Here is a 23,026-nt window from a genome sequence, read left to right on the forward strand (position 1 = left end):
ACTAGTCTTCTAGCATAAAGGGAAGTAGTCTTCTATCAGAAAGGGAAGTTCGGGTTACTGTTGGTTTTGTTTTAAAGTGACAGGAGAGACAGCACGCTGTAAAACATTCAGAGCTGTAAAACATTTAGCGCTGTAAAACATTCAGAGCTGTAAAACATTTAGCGCTGTAAAACATTCAGAGCTGTAAAACATTTAGCCCTGTAAAACATTCAGCCCTGTAAAGCATTCAGCCCTGACCGAATCGACGCGATGATTCCTGAATGTCCCCGGAGCCGAACACTGTGTCACTATGGCCAGGCAGCCGAACCAAACCAGAACCGTTGTGGACTACTTTCCGAAATCAAAACTCCTATCAAGAATGAACCATTCACTGACCACTACACCATCATTCCGGGCAAAGAGCTTGGCAGGTAACTAACTATACGTTCTTAGTAAATACAGTAGATCTGGTGCTGAGCATCTATCCAGCTTGTCAGGTTGTCTGTCTGTAGAACGTCTGTGCTACTGTTTTCATACTTGTGATAATGTTGAAGATATAGTGCAGGAAAATTTTCCCATTTCTTGAATAGTTTATATTCAAATATCACCGTTTTGGGCTGTGGTATAGCTATCTGTAGTTAGCTGTGGTAGTGACACATCTCATTTCCTGCTGTCATTGTGGAGGTATTTGTCTGCACCACAAGTTTACTTTATAATTTTCATTATTTAATGTAACACTATGGGATGATATTCTGTCCAGCAGTTAAAGTTGCAACATGTATTTTTGATTGGACACATCAGTGTAAATTGGGGAATCCATTGAAGGGATTTTCATCAACGTCACCATGCACTTGGAGCCAAGCCATGAGTTGGTGCATTTCATGTTCAACCTTGCATATAGGGTCCCAGCTGCAAAATCATGCCTGCCTTGTTTGCTTGTCATGGGCACTTTGATACACCAAACTTCACCACTGAATGGCTTTAGTCCACTTCTTGGGAGCCAACTATGTGGTTGGTCTCTGCTTCACTGACATAGAAAGAAGGGGAACTCCAGTGTGTTTTTTCATGAGTGAGATTTTTATTTCAGCCTCATCATTTCACACAGCGTTCTTAACATGCCAGCCAAAGTCAGGGCATAGTGTCTTTTGCCATTGAGCATTCTAAAGAGCGCCACTTAGACCAGGCAATGCAAACGCCACACTCAACCCTCTGAATGGCACCATGTTGACCCAAGCAAAACCTACAGCAGGGTTCCCTGTGGGTGATTTTATTTGCAAAAAAAAATATTGATATATAAATATATTATTCTTGGGGTGTGGGTGGGGTGGGTGGGGTGGGTGGGGGGACGACGACGACGACATAAAAGACTGTAAAAACACCAGCAAATCAGCTCCAAGTGATTTACATTTTGGAAATATGTTCCAAAGTATTCCCACGCATAATAGAGAGATATATGTGATTGTATACAAATGCAAGCAAGGTTTACAATTCTTATGTTATCTGTTTGGCCTACAAATTATTTGTAATTATATTCCGGCCCCCCTGACCATCCACTCAAGAAAAAATCGGCCCCTCGGCTAGTTGATGAATCCTGACCTAGTCGATGATATCTCCTCTGAGATTGGATTAAGCTGATAAGAAGTGTGTGAGCCCTTATGGATGTCAAAGTCATTGCCCTTATACAGCTATGTATGTCTGTCTGATGATTTTAGCGATTATTTCATAAGAGGGACATTCAGAATGTGGCTTTGCGTGGCATGACCGGCCGTTGCGTCTGAGATTAGCCAAAGGCACTCACTTCAAAGTGTTTGGCTAAACCACATCCAAATCAGATCATTGTTCCCTCTGCCCAGTGACCAGCTGCTGGGGAAGTACCCTTCTGGTGACTGGTCACAAGCATCCTCTGGCTAAAACCACAAATACACCCCCTTATTTACCCTGGTTTGTTTAAAAGAAAAAGGGGTCAATTGCAACGAGTATTAGGCCTAGATGAACTCACACTTTGGTTGAAGAACTGGTTGAAAAATTGTTTTAAATTGGTTGAATATTGCCACCAAAATGATAGCTGATTTCTTGAGCCTACTTTCAGATTATTTAAAACTGCATATTGAGGCCTATTAGGTAAACATAAAAGTTTGACATCTCTAAAATCATTGGAACATCTCTAGCTGATGTTGGTTGCTATGTTATGTACCCGCTGTTAATTCATTTTTCACGGATCATCAACTGTAGACAAAGAAAACCATACTATCTCTATATCTGTAGGATAATCTCTTCACTGTATCTGATTGGCTGCCTCTGCTATGTGTGTGTGTGTCTGTGTTTGTTTGCCGGAATACATGGAAACTGCTATCTCGCCAGAGAATTAAGCTTAGTACCTGCCAATGGGAACAAGAGAGTTCAATTTTGCCAGAGGGGAACTTCATGGAACATTGGCTAGAGTATTTTTAGAAAAAGGTCCACAAGGAATCACTGTTCCCAGGTCTCAGATGTAACTGGAATTCACTTTAGTCCTGAAACCACCTCTGTTACTGTGACACTCAACATTTCCCATTTAAATTGAATTAGTCCGAGCCTACGCACGCCTAACAAGTTGGTATGGCGCAATGATCAGATTACAAATAGATTTTTCAGCCATAAGGCATGGATGTCTTGGAGTTAGCTGGAGCTGCATGATGGTTAACAATCTACAGTGGCCATACTGTGGAAATAGTATTATGACCATTAGACCTTTACCACCTTGTCGGGGCGGCAGGTAGCTTAGTGATTTAAGAGCGTTGTGCCAGTAACCGAAAGGTCGCTGGTTCTAATCCCCGAACCGACTAGGTGAAAAATCTGTTGATGTGCCCTTGAGCAAGGCACTTAACCCTAATTGCTCCTGTAAGTCGCTCTGGATAAGAGCGTCTGCTAAATGACTAAAATGTCATGTAATGTAAAATGATGAGGAACATTACATTATTATGTCTGGACGCCTGAATTGAGGCGCTAGCTCGAGCCGTGCATAGATATCATGTGTTTGTTTTGGTTGGCCTTGTATGCTTATTTCTGTAAATCATGTGATTTAATGAAGTTATCTGGCTGTAAAGCTGAAGTAAGCACTTGACTAATAAATTACCCTACTAAGCTGTTTAATTTGGTTGGGTTGTTTGTAAGTATGCCAGCCGCCAGGAGATTATGAACCTGGTTATTTAGCCTGGAACTCAATTTGAGTTGTGTGTTCTACTGTGCACGTGTCACCTGTGTTAGTATTTTCTGCATATTTCTACAAAGCTTCTGTATTTCAAATAAAATTAAATGCGCAGAATACAACGGTGTAGACTTTATTGTGAAATGCTTGCTTACGAGCCCTTCCAATGATGCAGAGTAAAAATTATTATAATAATAATAATAAAAATAGTAACACGAGGAATAAAATACGAAAGAATGGAGCTATAAACAGGAAGTACCAGTACCAGATCAATGTGGAGCTATATACAGGAAGTACCAGTACCAGATCAATGTGGAGCTATATACAGGAAGTACCAGTACCAGATCAATGTGGAGCTATATACAGGGAGTACCAGTACCAGATCAATGTGGAGCTATATACAGGGAGGACCAGTACCAGATCAATGTGGAGCTATATACAGGGAGTACCAGTACCAGATCAATGTGGAGCTATATACAGGGAGTACCAGTACCAGATCAATGTGGAGCTATATACAGGGAGTACCAGTACCAGATCAATGTGGAGCTATATACAGGGAGTACCAGTACCAGATCAATGTGGAGCTATATACAGGGAGTACCAGTACCAGATCAATGTGGAGCTATATACAGGGAGTACCAGTACCAGATCAATGTGGAGCTATATACAGGGAGTACCAATACCAGATCAATGTGGAGCTATATACAGGGAGTACCAGTACCAGATCAATGTGGAGCTATATACAGGGACTACCAGTACCAGATCAATGTGGAGCTATATACAGGGACTACCAGTACCAGATCAATGTGGAGCTATATACAGGAAGTACCAGTACCAGATCAATGTGGAGCTATATACAGGAAGTACCAGTACCAGATCAATGTGGAGCTATATACAGGGAGTACCAGTACCAGATCAATGTGGAGCTATATACAGGGAGTACCAGTACCAGATCAATGTGGAGCTATATACAGGGAGTACCAGTACCAGATCAATGTGGAGCTATATACAGGAAGTACCAGTACCAGATCAATGTGGAGCTATATACAGGGAGTACCAGTACCAGATCAATGTGGAGCTATATACAGGGAGTACCAGTACCAGATCAATGTGGAGCTATATACAGGGAGTACCAGTACCAGATCAATGTGGAGCTATATACAGGGAGTACCAGTACCAGATCAATGTGGAGCTATATACAGGGAGTACCAGTACCAGATCAATGTGGAGCTATATACAGGGAGTACCAGTACCAGATCAATGTGGAGCTATATACAGGGAGTACCAGTACCAGATCAATGTGGAGCTATATACAGGGAGTACCAATACCAGATCAATGTGGAGCTATATACAGGGAGTACCAGTACCAGATCAATGTGGAGCTATATACAGGGAGTACCAGTACCAGATCAATGTGGAGCTATATACAGGGACTACCAGTACCAGATCAATGTGGAGCTATATACAGGAAGTACCAGTACCAGATCAATGTGGAGCTATATACAGGGACTACCAGTACCATATCAATGTGGAGCTATATACAGGGAGTACCAGTACCAGATCAATGTGGAGCTATATACAGGGAGTACCAGTACCAGATCAATGTGGAGCTATATACAGGAAGTACCAGTACCAGATCAATGTGGAGCTATATACAGGAAGTACCAGTACCAGATCAATGTGGAGCTATATACAGGGAGTACCAGTACCAGATCAATGTGGAGCTATATACAGGGAGTACCAGTACCAGATCAATGTGGAGCTATATACAGGAAGTACCAGTACCAGATCAATGTGGAGCTATATACAGGGAGTACCAGTACCAGATCAATGTGGAGCTATATACAGGGAGTACCAGTACCAGATCAATGTGGAGCTATATACAGGGAGTACCAGTACCAGATCAATGTGGAGCTATATACAGGGAGTACCAGTACCAGATCAATGTGGAGCTATATACAGGGAGTACCAGTACCAGATCAATGTGGAGCTATATACAGGGAGTACCAATACCAGATCAATGTGGAGCTATATACAGGGAGTACCAGTACCAGATCAATGTGGAGCTATATACAGGGAGTACCAGTACCAGATCAATGTGGAGCTATATACAGGGACTACCAGTACCAGATCAATGTGGAGCTATATACAGGAAGTACCAGTACCAGATCAATGTGGAGCTATATACAGGGACTACCAGTACCATATCAATGTGGAGCTATATACAGGGAGTACCAGTACCAGATCAATGTGGAGCTATATACAGGGAGTACCAGTACCAGATCAATGTGGAGCTATATACAGGAAGTACCAGTACCAGATCAATGTGGAGCTATATACAGGAAGTACCAGTACCAGATCAATGTGGAGCTATATACAGGGAGTACCAGTACCAGATCAATGTGGAGCTATATACAGGGAGTATCAGTACCAGATCAATGTGGAGCTATATACAGGAAGTACCAGTACCAGATCAATGTGGAGCTATATACAGGGAGTACCAGTACCAGATCAATGTGGAGCTATATACAGGGAGTACCAGTACCAGATCAATGTGGAGCTATATACAGGAAGTACCAGTACCAGATCAATGTGGAGCTATATACAGGAAGTACCAGTACCAGATCAATGTGGAGCTATATACAGGAAGTACCAGTACCTGATCAATGTGGAGCTATATACAGGGAGTACCAGTACCAGATCAATGTGGAGCTATATACAGGGAGTACCAGTACCAGATCAATGTGGAGCTATATACAGGGACTACCAGTACCAGATCAATGTGGAGCTATATACAGGGAGTACCAGTACCAGATCAATGTGGAGCTATATACAGGAAGTACCAGTACCATATCAATGTGGAGCTATATACAGGGAGTACCAGTACCAGATCAATGTGGAGCTATATACAGGGAGTACCAGTACCAGATCAATGTGGAGCTATATACAGGGACTACCAGTACCAGATCAATGTGGAGCTATATACAGGGACTACCAGTACCAGATCAATGTGGAGCTATATACAGGGAGTACCAGTACCAGATCAATGTGGAGCTATATACAGGGAGTACCAGTACCAGATCAATGTGGAGCTATATACAGGGAGTACCAGTACCAGATCAATGTGGAGCTATATACAGGAAGTACCAGTACCAGATCAATGTGGAGCTATATACAGGGAGTACCAGTACCAGATCAATGTGGAGCTATATACAGGGAGTACCAGTACCAGATCAATGTGGAGCTATATACAGGGAGTACCAGTACCAGATCAATGTGGAGCTATATACAGGGAGTACCAGTACCAGATCAATGTGGAGCTATATACAGGGAGTACCAGTACCAGATCAATGTGGAGCTACAGTGCATTCGGAAAGTATTCAGACCCCTTGACTTTTTCCACAATTTGTTACGTTACAGCCTTGTTCTAAAGTTGATTAAATAAATACAAATCCTCATCAATCTACACACAATACCCCATAATGACAAAGTGAAAACATGTTTTCCTGTTTCCATTAATCATCCAAACTGTTCTTCAAGTAAATTTATTTTTGTACAATCTTCTGTGGAAGTTGTTAAAAATAGTCCTTGTGCATAGAGTTGTATGGTTTGTTTAGCTTTGCAATCATTTGGTGTTTTGTTTGACATTTTAAAATGACAAATCTGATTCTCAGTGTCACTGGGTTGCCGTGGAATTACCTGTGTTCTATTTACAAGCTCATTGTTCACAGTTGAGTTGGTAGGGTCCAATGCAGCCATTTTTTCTGTGATTGTTTTTCAATTTAAAATGGTCAAAAATAAACTAAAATAGCTTCTTAGCAAAAAGCAAAAAGCATTTTCTCAAGCAAGAATTTTGCTAGGACTGTCTACAAGTGATCTGAGTGAGGAGCCTAATGGGAAGGATATATATATATAACCTGAAAACTAGCTGTTATTGGCAGAGAGATTTGATTATTTGTTATTGGTCTATAAACCTATATCGCCTGTTGATGTCGCCAGGCAGGCCAATACTCCACCCGTGCAAAACGAGCTGATATTTCAGGTGGTCTTTTCAAACAGCTCTTACACAAAAAGGGCATTATCATCATTTTCACAATTTCACACAGTATTATTCCAACATAGTGTGGAAATATCCATAAAACACAGGAAAATAACGTTTTTGACTGCACTGTCCCTTTAAGACTGTGTCTTAGGCCTAGGTTCCAACGAATTCACTGGGCAAATGAGTAGCTTGAAGGCTATACTCGTTGTATAGGTGTGCAACCACTTGTAGTTCGTCAAGGAATTAGGTTGGTAACAGGGCTAAATGGTAAAGCCTTGTCCCCCCCCCCCCCCCCCCAACAAAATAAATAAATAAACGCTTAGCGTCAAGTCTTGCTGTAGTCTAAATATTTGGAGCTTTTAAGTCTTTTTCTTATCATGGTTAAAGTTAAAACAGTGTTCCTGTTTTTTAAACCAGTGCTATCACATGCCTCAGACAGCATACGAATGAAATCAAGAGAACCCAGTGTGAGGATGAAATAGAGTACAAAGAGTGAGGCTAGAACACATGGTACTGCTCTCTCTGGTGAAGTCCTGCTCTCTCTGGTGAAGTCCTGCTCTCTCTGGTGAAGTCCTGCTCTCTCTGGTGAAGTCCTGCTCTCTCTGGTGAAGTCCTGCTCTCTCTGGTGAAGTCCTGCTCTCTCTGGTGAAGTCCTGCTCTCTCTGGTGAAGTCCTGCTCTCTCTGGTGAAGTCCTGCTCTCTCTGGTGAAGTCCTGCTCTCTCTGGTGAAGTCCTGCTCTCTCTGGTGAAGTCCTGCTCTCTCTGGTGAAGTCCTGCTCTCTCTGGCGAAGTCCTGCTCTCTCTGGCGAAGTCCTGCTCTCTCTGGTGAAGTCCTGCTCTCTCTGGTGAAGTCCTGCTCTCTCTGGTGAAGTCCTGCTCTCTCTGGTGAAGTCCTGCTCTCTCTGGTGAAGTCCTGCTCTCTCTGGTGAAGTCCTGCTCTCTCTGGTGAAGTCCTGCTCTCTCTGGCGAAGTCCTGCTCTCTCTGGCGAAGTCCTGCTCTCTCTGGCGAAGTCCTGCTCTCTCTGGTGAAGTCCATCACATTTATTACCACTTTGCTTCATCTCTTTTGGATCTTGCCAGGCCTGCTCTAATTAATTAAACTAGGTTGACATGTTCAAACAATAGCCATATGGGATATTCAGTTCTTCAAGTAGTTTCTGCCCAATGCCAAAATTAAAGCCTGTACATATTACAAAGGGCTGTATGACTGAAAGAAGGGTTAGGAAAAAAAAAAAGAAAATCCTTTCATATCGCCTTTGAATGTTTGATGAAAAGTACTGATGTTTTGCCCATAACATTCCAGTGGTCAGTGGATCCTTCAGTGTCTCATCAAGGAAGAAAAAAGCTCTGTCATCATTTGATTAATAAGAGCGTGTGCTGTTTAGAGTTGATCTCTCTCCGAAGGATTAGACTGCATTTACAGCAGGCTGTGGGCAGTGGTACGGCATCCTATACTCCCCCAGCATCTAAAACATCAAGTCATCTGCACACACACTCCTTGGGATAGCTCTCAGGGTCCTGGATGAGTGTGTGTGCGTGCGTGCGTGCGTGCGTGCGTACGTGCGTGCCTGTCTGATGTGTGCAGTATGGTCCCAGTCCCAAACCCCCTTTACTAACCCCAATCATGTTTTGAACCAAACCTCCCCCTCTGGTGCTCACATAAGGGACCTATGTGTCTTGACAGTCAGGCAGGACACCATGACATCATCGCCCAAGCTTTTCACGTTGTTTGGGTCTTACGGCCGGGCCGGTGGCAACATTTTGCTGAGCGCCGTGGAAACAGCCAACCGCGGAGAAAGGAGGGGGGGAGGACATGTGAAAGCCAAGTTTGTTATTGAACCCCATACGCGAGATCTCTCTTTACTCTCTTGTGTCAGGGGATGGAAAGGGAGGGGAGGGAGGGAGGCAGGGAGGGGAGGAGGATAAGTCATTCTATACTTGCTCCCTTCAAAGCAATCTAATGACGTTGATTTAACTTCCTGTGGGTCACAGACCTCTCCTACTGTTACATGCCTCTTATTTCCGCCATCAACTAATGTTTGAATTATTAACGCAAGCCGTTGAGACCCTGTAGGATTAAAGTGGTGCTACATGCTGTCGTGTTTCCTGTCTCCCTCCAGCAAATTCAATTTGTCATGTCCTTTCACATATACTGAGCCTGTGCTGAGAGTGAAGAAAAAGCCAGGCGATGAAGTCTAACCCGAGTTGTTCATCTCCGCAAAGGCGTAGCAAACGAACCACATCTTTTATTGTGGGCGATTAACCACCATGTAACAGAGCCTGAGCCGCACTGAAACGACACAGTGGGATTTTGAAACCGACAGCCCAGGGGACGGCGACGAGGTAATGCCCTTTCCCAAGGTATTCAGAAAATGTACCTCTCTGTGCCCAAAGAGCATATGAATAGTCAACCCCGTCTTCCTCTCTCTGTCCCTCTCCTCTACACACAGGGGTCACATGTCAGAGTTCATTACACACAGAGTAAACAGGCCTCTGGTTCAGTCCAGGAGTTGGTAAAGAGCTCAGAGGCCCTTTTCTTATTGTGGAAAATGAGCAGTCAATAGGAGCTCTTTGCTCTGCCTTGCTGTTTGTTCTCAAGGTGATGAGGCTTTCCTCCTGTCAAAAGCAGCCATCGCCTCATTACTCGAGGTTCACTCTCCGTGTGCCCGTTTAATGATTAATGGAGCTCTTTGAGAGATGGCCGGGACGCTCGGGTGAAACTGCAAGCCTGTGAAAACACGACTTGAACAAAAGTAGTTTATTAGTGCACCGGGCTGCCAAAACAGTGACAGAACCAGCGAGCAGGCCGACAAATGCATGAACCTCCCTTCTGTGTGGCTCTCCTCTCATAGTGGCAGTGTGAAAGATTAGGATTTCAGCAACAGCATCCCCCCCCATGGAAAGTGATTGTGTTTGTAGTGAGTCAAGTGACCCATTTCCAAAATATACTTAAAACGCATTGAAAACATGGGCACGTGTTCCTATGGGCAACAGCTGGAGGAAACCGTTCTGCTGCCAAGACAGATCCCCTGGCTTAAAGCCCTCTCTCTCTCTCTCTGCCATCTGAGGACACTGCTATAAGCGGCAGGTAGCCTAGCGGTTAAGAGAGTTGGGCTAGTAACCGAAAGGTAGCTGGTTTGAATCCCCGAGCTGACTAGGTGAAAAATCTGTCTGTGCCCTTGAGCAAGGCACTTAACTCCAATTTGCTCTTGTAAGTCGCTCTGGACAAAAGCGTCTGCTAAATGACAAATGTAAATGTAATGTAGTTTGGCTTTTGGTATCCTGTCATCTCTTCTATATAATGTAGTTTGGCTTTTGGTATCCTGTCAACTCGTCTGTCAGCTGGAGACCCTGCCTGTATTCTATAGCCTTTGCAGTGTGATGTCAGCGTTTTGGACACTATTGACTAGCCACAAGATACCCGACCCTGGGCAGCATTCTCTTTTTACTCTGGTTACAGGGACCAGCTTAAATCTGGTACCATTCTCTTTTTACTCTGGTTACAGGGACCAGCTTAGATCTGGTACCATTGTAGCTCTGGTACCATTGATGGGAATTGTTTAGTCAGGAGGATTTAAGGTAATACCTTTTTTAACCTTTATAGGAGTGACTCCAGATGGTCCCAACGGCAGCTCATTTAGCGTGTGCGTGGACCACCATTCTGCTACGGCACATGGAATGAGACTGTCTTTAGAGGCTTTGTAGTTATCTGTGAGATGAATGACAACAATGGAAGGACTCTCAACTTCTAGCCACCAATTGGGCGGTGTCATCCGCACCACTCTGCGAAGTCCTCATCGTCCGCACCGCTCTGTGAAGTCCTCATCGTCCGCACCGCTCTGTGAAGTCCTCATCGTCCGCACCACTCTGTGAAGTCCTCATCGTCCGCACCACTCTGTGAAGTCCTCATCGTCCGCACCACTCTGTGAAGTCCTCATCGTCCGCACCACTCTGTGAAGTCCTCATCGTCCGCACCACTCTGTGAAGTCCTCATCGTCCGCACCACTGTGAAGTCCTCATCGTCCGCACCGCTCTGTGAAGTCCTCATCGTCCGCACCACTCTGTGAAGTCCTCATCGTCCGCACCACTCTGTGAAGTCCTCATCGTCCGCACCACTCTGTGAAGTCCTCATCGTCCGCACCACTCTGTGAAGTCCTCATCGTCCGCACCACTGTGAAGTCCTCATCGTCCGCACCGCTCTGTGAAGTCCTCATCGTCCGCACCACTCTGTGAAGTCCTCATCGTCCGCACCGCTCTGTGAAATCCTCATCGTCCGCACCACTCTGAAGTCCTCATCGTCTGTCATTTATTTGACACATTGGTGTCAGAAGTGGGATGACGCACAAAGGGTTTTGCTGTATGCACAGTGACTTGAGTTTGACACCTACCAGTTAGATGACCGGGCCGCTCCATCAGTGTATGACCAACATAGCAACAACTAAATCGATCAATAATATAATACTATGATAATGTATCCACTCACTAACTGTACGTCGCTCTGGATAAGAGTGTCTGCTAAATGACCTAAAATGTCAAATATAAATGTAATACTTTTAGCAAAGATGTTTATTTTCAATTCACAAACTGTAGAAACTATGAGAATAGAAAGGTTCAGAACTTTTGTAAAAAATCACAGTACAGTTGAAAGATATATGGCAAATAGAAATCCAATATGGATGGTGTTAAGAGATAGATGGGAGGTGTTGAATGGAGCTGAAGGATGGGACTAATAACAACGACTATTAACAACAAGATAACTAGTGTAAGACATGCTGTGTCCATAATAAGTGTATAGGTTATATACTGTGAGCTTTTGTGAAAGAGCACAGTTAGAAAGATATGGCATACAGAAGCATACCAGATGGACATCATGAAAATGATCGGAGGAAGTTCAGGAGTAAAAACAAACAAAATATAATTATTGACTGTGTCCATAAAATGTATATAGTATGTATAAGCTGGAAGTAGAGGCCTAAGCATTGTTGTTCACTAGTTTACTCCAATTAGGGAAGGGATGGTGGGGTTGGAAAGTAATAAAGGGAAATATATATATTTTTATTTTAAAGGATATGTATGTGTATATATATATATGTGTGTGTGTGTGTGTGTGTGTGTATATATGTATATATGCGAGAAAAAAATGAACATGAGTGATTGGAAGTGATGCAGACAATTACATTGATGGAAGTTACAATCTATCTACAATATTAATAATAATACTTTTAATGCCATGATTATACAGGTGGTCCGAATCCAAAGAGGACTCGCGTCACTCTAAGCATCTGTCTGTCAGAGCCATCAGATTTACAGCCACCGGATGACAGGATGAACTCCTAACACTCTTCCCATACCAACTGTGTGTCACTCTCAAAACATTGGGCCAAGCATCTATGTAGTGGCCATTTGGAGGGGACGATCCTGCCAAGTCTAATGTCTAATTCAATAAAGTTGACAGTTAAGATCTGTCAACGACTTTTATCTCAAGCCCACCCCACCATATAGTTTGGCTGGTCAAATTAGAAGAGAGATGTTAGATTCTTTAGCATTTCCGCTATTGTAACGTGTAAGCTAACCTACATACTTACATTGAGGTGACTTTTCCCCCTCAAGGGCTACTGCTTGGAATAATTTCTAATAAAAAGGAGAGCAGACATTCAACTCTTGGCCTCAAAACCTTATTATATTAAACCCATCTTCTGCTTGGACGCCTGCCACCACAAAAATATGCATGGAAATAAAGATGTCCATTTTAATTTAAATAAGAATGGGTCAGGAAACTGGGAGTGTGATGAATTATAAATAAGGGGATCTTTAGCCAAAAGCTCAAATGGACCAAAGCAGTGGTCCTAGCTTTTGTCAACAAAAAAAACGTAACCTTACTGCCTCGAGTGGTTTAGGGCCAAAGCTATCTGTTCTGAATCGACCGTTCCTTTACATTGACTGTGACCCAGCAGTCACCCCCCCACACCCCCCCGTTCTCTGTACACATGACAGCCATCTCTTTCAGGGTGTTGTCTGTGTGAGGCCACCGGCTTTGGAAATGTGCTGACATGGCTGCAGAAAAGGCTGTGGTATGATTTTTTTAAAAGTTTCTCCATGTACACAAGCCCTAAATCAAAGGCTTATGTGTGCTGGCTGAACTTGGAACATTTGGTATAGTGTGCACTGCTTGCGTTGATGGTACAGTCTGTTGTGAGTTTTCTCCTCAATAGCATGCGGATAGTGGCTGAGTTATACGCAACATACAGTGGGGAAAAAAAGTATTTAGTCAGCCACCAATTGTGCAAGTTCTCCCACTTAAAAAGATGAGAGAGGCCTGTAATTTTCATCATAGGTACACGTCAACTATGACAGACAAAATGAGAAAGAAAAATCCAGAAAATCACATAGTAGGATTTTTTATGAATTTATTTGCAAATTATGGTGGAAAATAAGTATTTGGTCAATAACAAAAGCTTCTCAATACTTTGTTAAATACCCTTTGTTGGCAATGACACAGGTCAAACGTTTTCTGTAAGTCTTCACAAGGTTTTCACACACTGTTGCTGGTATTTTGGCCCATTCCTCCATGCAGATCTCCTCTAGAGCAGTGATGTTTTGGGGCTGTCGCTGGGCAACACAGACTTTCAACTCCCTCCAAAGATTTTCTATGGGGTTGAGATCTGGAGACTGGCTAGGCCACTCCAGGACCTTGAAATGCTTCTTACGAAGGCACTCCTTCGTTGCCCGGGCGGTGTGTTTGGGATCATTGTCATGCTGAAAGACCCAGCCACGTTTCATCTTCAATGCCCTTGATGATGGAAGGAGGTTTTCACTCAAAATCTCACGATACATGGCCCCATTCATTCTTTCCTTTACACGGATCAGTCGTCCTGGTCCCTTTGCAGAAAAACAGCCCCAAAGCATGATGTTTCCACCCCCATGCTTCACAGTAGGTATGGTGTTCTTTGGATGCAACTCAGCATTCTTTGTCCTCCAAACACGACGAGTTGAGTTTTTACCAAAAAGTTATATTTTGGTTTCATCTGACCAAATGACATTCTCCCAATCCTCTTCTGAATCATCCAAATGCACTCTAGCAAACTTCAGACAGGCCTGGACATGTACTGGCTTAAGCAGGGGGACACGTCTGGCACTGCAGGATTTGAGTCCCTGCCGGCGTAGTGTGTTACTGATGGTAGGCTTTGTTACTTTGGTCCCAGCTCACTGCAGGTCATTCACTAGGTCCCCCCGTGTGGTTCTGGGATTTTTGCTCACCGTTCTTGTGATCATTTTGACCCCACGGGGTGAGATCTTGCGTGGAGCCCCAGATCGAGGGAGATTATCAGTGGTCTTGTATGTCTTCCATTTCCTAATAATTGCTCCCACAGTTGATTTCTTCAAACCAAGCTGCTTACCTATTGCAGATTCAGTCTTCCCAGCCTGGTGCAGGTCTACAATTTTGTTTCTGGTGTCCTTTGACAGCTTTTTGGTCTTGGCCATAGTGGAGTTTGGAGTGTGACTGTTTGAGGTTGTGGACAGGTGTCTTTTATACTGATAACAAGTTCAAACAGGTGCCATTAATACAGGTAACGAGTGGAGGACAGAGGAGCCTCTTAAAGAAGAAGTTACAGGTCTGTGAGAGCCAGAAATATTGCTTGTTTGTAGGTGACCAAATACTTATTTTCCACCATAATTTGCAAATAAATTCATTAAAAATCCTACAATGTGATTTTCTGGATTTTTCCCCCTCATTTTGTCTGTCATAGTTGATGTGTACCTATGATGAAAATTACAGGCCTCTCTCATCTTTTTAAGTGGGAGAACTTGCACAATTGGTGGCTGACTAAATACTTTTTTTCCCCACTGTACATCAAAATGGCTAGTTGAGCCTTAGAACATTCCAGGCCTAGGCCCCCCCTGTCCAGCACCCTACCGAAGCATAGCACAGATTCATGGCTGACTTGAGAACTTCACACAGTATTGGATCGGAGGCATCCGAAACGTTTTGGTATCAAAGCCTCCCAGTGGGTGAGCGTCCGGACAGAATGCAGTGGGGGCTTTCGCTGGGCAAGGGCTGGGCTGTACCACTGCAGTGTTTATTTCTTTACACAAGACGATTGATTAGCACCCTGCCTCTATACTAGGTCTGGGAATGACCAGGGACCTTCACCATACCGTATTACCACCATACTGAGGGACCTCACCATACCATATTATCACCATACTGAGGGACCTCACCATACCATATAATCACCATACTGAGGGACCTCACCATACCATATAATCACCATACTGAGGGACCTCACCATACCATATTATCACCATACTGAGGGACCTCACCATGCCATATAATCACCATACTGAGGGACCTTCACCATACCATATAATCACCATACTGAGGGACCTCACCATACCATATTATCACCGTACTGAGGGACCTCACCATACCATATTATCACCACACTGAGGGACCTCACCATACCATATAATCACCATACTGAGGGACCTCACCATACCATCACCACACTGAGGGACCTCACCATACCATCACCATACTGAGGGACCTCACCATACCATATAATCACCATACTGAGGGACCTCACCATACCATCACCACACTGAGGGACCTCACCATACCATATTACCACCATACTGAGGGACCTCACCATACCATATAATCACCATACTGAGGGACCTCACCATACCATATTATCACCGTACTGAGGGACCTCACCATACCATATTACCACCATACTGAGGGACCTCACCATACCATATTATCACCATACTGAGGGACCTAACCATACCATATTATCATCATACTGAGGGACCTCACCATACCATATTATCACCATACTGAGGGACCTCACCATACCATCACCATACTGAGGGACCTCACCATACCATATTATCACCATACTGAGGGACCTCACCATACCATATTATCACCATACTGAGGGACCTCACCATACCATATTATCACCATACTGAGGGACCTCACCATACCATCACCATACTGAGGGACCTCACCATACCGTATTATCACCATACTGGGGGACCTTCACCATACCATATTATCACCGTACTGAGGGACCTCACCATACCATATTATCACCATACTGAGGGACCTCACCATACCATCACCATACTGAGGGACCTCACCATACCATATTATCACCATACTGAGGGACCTCACCATACCATATAATCACCATACTGAGGGACCTCACCATACCATATTATCACCATACTGAGGGACCTCACCATACCGTATTATCACCGTACTGAGGGACCTCACCATACCATATTATCACCATACTGAGGGACCTCACCATACCGTATTATCACCGTACTGAGGGACCTCACCATACCATATTACCACCATACTGAGGGACCTCACCATACCATATTATCACCATACTGAGGGACCTCACCATACCATATTATCACCGTACTGAGGGACCTCACCATACCATATTACCACCATACTGAGGGACCTCACCATACCGTATTATCACCATACTGGGGGACCTCACCATACCATATTATCACCATACTGAGGGACCTCACCATACCATATTATCACCGTACTGAGGGACCTCACCATACCATATTATCACCATACTGAGGGACCATACCATATTACCACCATACTGAGGGACCTCACCATACCATCACCACACTGAGGGACCTCACCATACCATACCATCACCACACTGAGGGACCTCACCATACCATCACCACACTGAGGGACCTCACCATACCATATTATCACCATACTGAGGGACCTCACCATACCATCACCACACTGAGGGACCTCACCATACCATATTATCACCATACTGAGGGACCTCACCATACCATATTATCACAATACTGAGGGACCTCACCATACCATATTATCACCATACTGAGGGACCTCACCATACCATATTATCACCATACTGAGGGACCTCACCATACCATATTATCACCATACTGAGGGACCTCACCATACCATATTATCACCATACTGGGGGACCTCACCATACCGTATTATCACCATACTGAGGGACCTCACCATACCATATTATCACCATACTGAGGGACCTCACCATACCATATTATCACCATACTGAGGGACCTCACCATACCATATTATCACCACACTGAGGGACCTCACCATACCATATTATCACCATACTGAGGGACCTCACCATACCATATTATCACCATACTGAGGGACCTCACCATACCATACCATCACCACACTGAGGGACCTCACCATACCATATTATCACCATACTGAGGGACCTCACCATACCATATTATCACCATACTGAGGGACCTCACCATACCATCACCACACTGAGGGACCTCACCATATTATCACCATACTGAGGGACCTCACCATACCATATTATCACCATACTGAGGGACCTCACCATACCATATTATCACCACACTGAGGGACCTCACCATACCATATTATCACCATACTGAGGGACCTCACCATACCATATTATCACCATACTGAGGGACCTCACCATACCATACCATCACCACACTGAGGGACCTCACCATACCATATTATCACCATACTGAGGGACCTCACCATACCATATAATCACCATACTGAGGGACCTCACCATACCATATTATCACCATACTGAGGGACCTCACCATACCATATTATCACCATACTGAGGGACCTCACCATACCATATTATCACCATACTGAGGGACCTCACCATACCATATTATCACCATACTGAGGGACCTCACCATACCATACCATCACCACACTGAGGGACCTCACCATACCATATTATCACCATACTGAGGGACCTCACCATACCATATTACCACCATACTGGGGGATGTTCCAAACATATTGCTCACAATATGTCTGCTGCAGAGGGACAAAACTGCTGAAAACCAAAACGATACGATATATCATCCAAAACTATCCCTCCATATGTCACTGTATTATATCTCCCCCCATATGTCACTGTATTATATCCCCCCATATGTCACTGTATTATATCCCCCCCCATATGTCACTGTATTATATCTCCCCCCATATGTCACTGTATTATATCTCCCCCCATATGTCACTGTATTATATCTCCCCCCATATGTCACTGTATTATATCTCCCCCCATATGTCACTGTATTATATCCCCCCCCATATGTCACTGTATTATATCCCCCCCCATATGTCACTGTATTATATCTCCCCCCATATGTCACTGTATTATATCTCCCCCCCATATGTCACTGTATTATATCTCCCCCCATATGTCACTGTATTATATCTCCCCCCCATATGTCACTGTATTATATCTCCCCCCATATGTCACTGTATTATATCTCCCCCCATATGTCACTGTATTATATCTCCCCCCATATGTCACTGTATTATATCTCCCCCCCATATGTCACTGTATTATGTCTCCCCCCATATGTCACTGTATTATATCTCCCCCCATATGTCACTGTATTATATCCCCCCCATATGTCACTGTATTATATCTCCCCCCATATGTCACTGTATTATATCTCACCCCATATGTCACTTTATTATATCTCCCCCCATATGTCACTGTATTATATCTCCCCCCATATGTCACTGTATTATATCTCCCCCCATATGTCACTGTATTATATCTCCCCCCATATGTCACTGTATTATATCTCCCCCTATATGTCACTGTATTATATCTCCCCCCATATGTCACTGTATTATATCTCCCCCCCATATGTCACTGTATTATATCTCCCCCCATATGTCACTGTATTATATCTCCCCCCATATGTCACTGTATTATATCTCCCCCCATATGTCACTGTATTATATCTCCCCCCATATGTCACTGTATTATATCTCCCCCTATATGTCACTGTATTATATCTCCCCCCATATGTCACTGTATTATATCTCTCCCCATATGTCACTGTATTATATCTCCCCCCATATGTCACTGTATTATATCTCCCCCCATATGTCACTGTATTATATCTCCCCCCATATGTCACTGTATTATATCTCCCCCCATATGTCACTGTATTATATCTCCCCCCATATGTCACTGTATTATATCTCCCCCCATATGTCACTGTATTATATCTCCCCCCATATGTCACTGTATTATATCTCTTCCCATATGTCACTGTATTATATCTCCCCCCATATGTCACTATTATATCTCCCCCCATATGTCACTGTATTATATCTCCCCCCATATGTCACTGTATTATATCTCTCCCCATATGTCACTGTATTATATCTCCCCCCATATGTCACTGTATTATATCTCCCCCCATATGTCACTGTATTATATCTCCCCCCATATGTCACTGTATTATATCTCCCCCCATATGTCACTGTATTATATCTCCCCCCATATGTCACTGTATTATATCTCCCCCCATATGTCACTGTATTATATCTCCCCCCATATGTCACTGTATTATATCTCCCCCCATATGTCACTGTATTATATCTCTTCCCATATGTCACTGTATTATATCTCCCCCCATATGTCACTGTATTATATCTCCCCCCATATGTCACTGTATTATATCTCCCCCCATATGTCACTGTATTATATCTCCCCAATCACTACTCTATACCGTACTGAACTCGACTCCAGGGCTTTCCGGTTTTAAGGAGCCTTAGAGCAGCACTGGCTGGATCAGTGTATCAGTGGTGGAGGTATGAAGGAATGCCTCAGCCGTGCTGTCAAGGTGAAAGCCTGTAAGACTCTCCTCAGCTTGGTGCTCTATAGCTTCAAAACTATTTCCTCTGAACTGGAATGATTAGACACAGCCCGCTAAGATGTTTATGAATGCAACAGATTACATCTGCTCTCTGCATTCCTTGTGGGCTTTCATTGGATGCTGTGACTGTGGAGGAGACCCCCCACCCCCCCACCCCCACCCCAAGAGGGTTTTCACAAGCTGACGTGAAGTGCATTCCTGCAGCTACCAAGTGCATTACAGAGTCAGAGTCAATGGTTCTCCTCTCTCGATGCACCACATGCTCATGTTTTACAGGGCTCGTCTCTCAAGGCAACTGTAGAACGTGTGAATATGTTTATCAGGTGATACTTGACATTTCAAGCACCTTTGTCGGATAGAAGTATTAGCGGCCATTAAATTACTCCTGGTGCCAACGAGAGTCATTGCTTTCTGCCTTCACACATACCAACACACTTTGAGCGCACCTGGCGCAGGGTCTGTTGTGAGGGTCACAGGGTTCACAGGGAGTAAGAAGTAATCTAATTGGCTGTCTGAGATTGAGTGCTTGTGTGTAGTGTCCACGTCACTGTTTCACTGACCTCTGACCCTGTGTCACACTGGCCTCAGACAATAACAGACGGCTCTGTCAGCCACGTCCTCAAGTGTATGATTTACACAACCGTCTGAAATGGGTTTGCTGCCTTTTTTACCTTCTTCTTCCCATAGAAACCTAACCTAGAGAATTCCACCCTCAAATATTTAGCCTAACCCAAGGCATTAGTCCTCACACAGAGTTCAGCACAAGTCAAAGAGCTTGGAGTTTTTTTTAATCCTCCAGTCTTTACATTTTTCAAAGGGAAGTGTTTTCAAAAGGAAAGGCGGACCCAGCTGTATGTAGTAAATCTGTGCTGGACAGAGCCCCAGTCCTCCAGACTAGAGCTGTGGCGGACATTACATTTTCTCAGCCAGTGATTGTCAAACAAATAACTGCCGGTCTCACGGTAATTGACTGTTAATTAACACAAACACATTTAGCATCTCCTGGTTTCCACGCATAGCCTACAAGCCACTGATGCAGACCTTTGGAACATCTACATTTAAAAAAGTCTAATAAATCCATGTAATATAGCCTACACCTTCACTATAAATCCATTATTTATTTTAGACATGTCTAAAGAAGCATGATATGAAGAAAATGGCGTCTATTTCAGAAGAACAGAATAGCATACTCTGAGTTGTCCTTATGTTAGGTTCTGATCTGGCTATGCCAAATGGCTGTGGGTTACACTAGTTCATTTAGCAGATTTACTTAGAATTCTGTGGCATTATTTTATAGTATGAAGAATACAATTGAACAAAGCTGAATAAAATATAAATATTTTCAACAAACGATTTGAGGGAGTGCACACATGCAGCTATTCTGTGTTGAGCGGTTAACAAATAAATAGGTCCTCCTATATGCTTAATTTAGAGTTATTTATGTAACTTTAGTTGTTCTACAAATGTTGGGCTATATGTTTTGATTTTTAATACATTGTAAAATACAATAAAACTCTAATGATGATTTGAAAAAAGTTGCTTGAAAGGCATGAGCTCTGCTCTGCACTCCAATAGTCTCTCATTCACAATTTGACAAGCACTTGAATTTCACGGCGGCCTCCCCTTTGTGGCCGTAATGCACCCTAAAAAAAATCCATGCCTTTTGTGGCCCGGAGTGCTGCGCCTCTAACTCACAAGGCTCTCCATCACGTGATCAGGTCTTTCTCACAGGCTACAAGTGAAGACGGACACATCGGGGATGCAACAGCGCGCGTCCTTATCCAATTCCGAGGTGCATATTGGAAGAACATTTACTTTTCGTCAGCCAATAAGATGAGTAGGCCTAATGAACAGCAAAAGCTCTACTCTATGTCAATCTACTATCCCCCATAGGACAAAAGTCGACCTATTCTGTGCGAGAAATAAATATTCCAAACAGAGTCTGGGACAGTTGTGGGATGTGATAAATCCCAAATTAATACAACCACTAGCATCAAAAAAACATTTAAAAACCAATGAGGCTGACGCAACAGATCAGAACGTTTAGCTAAAAATGTTGATAAACTATTAGGCTATTTCTTCACATTATAAGATCAGCAATGCACACACGGCAGTAGGCTATAAGTGGGAATGTTCCAAAATGCAATCAATTAGCGGGAAAACGCCATTCTCAAAAATTTACGCAAATGCGATTATGCATGTACAGTAATGCTTTTATTATAAAGGTGAATTTTTATGGTGTAAATGATCTTCCTCAAACATGAAACTCGCGCGCTGCGTATGTATGCCAGTTAGGCTCTACACCCGTTGTAAAGCGGATTAATGTGCTTAATTTTAAGAAGTTATTTGGCCACTTTAGTTGTGATACAAACCTTATCAAAACATATAGGCCTATGGGCTAGGCCACATGAGGTGTACGACTATGATTTAAAAGTCGAAAAAAATAAGACATGCGCTGTTTCTTGCCTTGCTGCACACAAGCTGGGCATTATTCACAAGTGATAATATATCATTCACAAGTGATAATATAGGCTAATATTGTCACCCATCAGACTATTCTTGATATAATCTTGTCTTTACATATACTAAATAATATATGTGTGAAATTTATTTTGATTTAGAATGGACCATTATCATGCACCTGTCTCGAAACAGGGGCAGCGGGGGAAAAAATACATTTCATCTATGCACTTAAATAGCGAATGGAGGACGCTTTTCTCGTGGTTCATTTTAATGCCAGCCAGGTAGGCTATACTCCTGTTGTAAAGAGAAGCAATGTACTTAATATTAGGAAAGCCTATAGAAAGCTGATGGGATCCTCCTCTTTTTAATAGAGGCCATCAAAACGAATTTTCTCGACTGCCACTCTGTTTTGACGTGAGCTGTAAAAATGATTGTGTGTGTGTGGGCACTCACGGCTATCGCTCACAAAACACTGTGTGTTAATCAGCCTCCCGAAGTCATCTCAGCCTCCCGAAGTCATCATTCTTTAGACCTCTTTACCAGAGATTTGGCTGGCTCTGGACTTTTCCACTGCAAACCTCTCAGTTCAAATAAAACAAATTACATTACAT

The 23,026-nt window shown here is 43.4% G+C and overlaps 1 protein-coding gene across 1 annotated transcript in view; it reads left to right on the forward strand.

The window, feature by feature from the left end:
• Positions 1–249: 249 nt before the first annotated feature.
• Positions 250–23,026, forward strand: part of LOC311109377 (serine/threonine-protein kinase 17A-like) — a gene marked incomplete at both ends in the record, with an annotated part of 57,402 nt that continues 34,625 nt past the window's right edge. The window contains one exon of the mRNA XM_084152231.1: positions 250–410. Coding sequence (XP_084008357.1) covers positions 250–410 — 161 coding nt within the window. The remainder of the gene's footprint in view (positions 411–23,026) is intronic.

Source organism: Coregonus lavaretus (assembly GCF_964263955.1).
Source record: "Coregonus lavaretus genome assembly, chromosome: 34".
In the NCBI taxonomy this organism is placed as follows: domain Eukaryota; kingdom Metazoa; phylum Chordata; class Actinopteri; order Salmoniformes; family Salmonidae; genus Coregonus; species Coregonus lavaretus.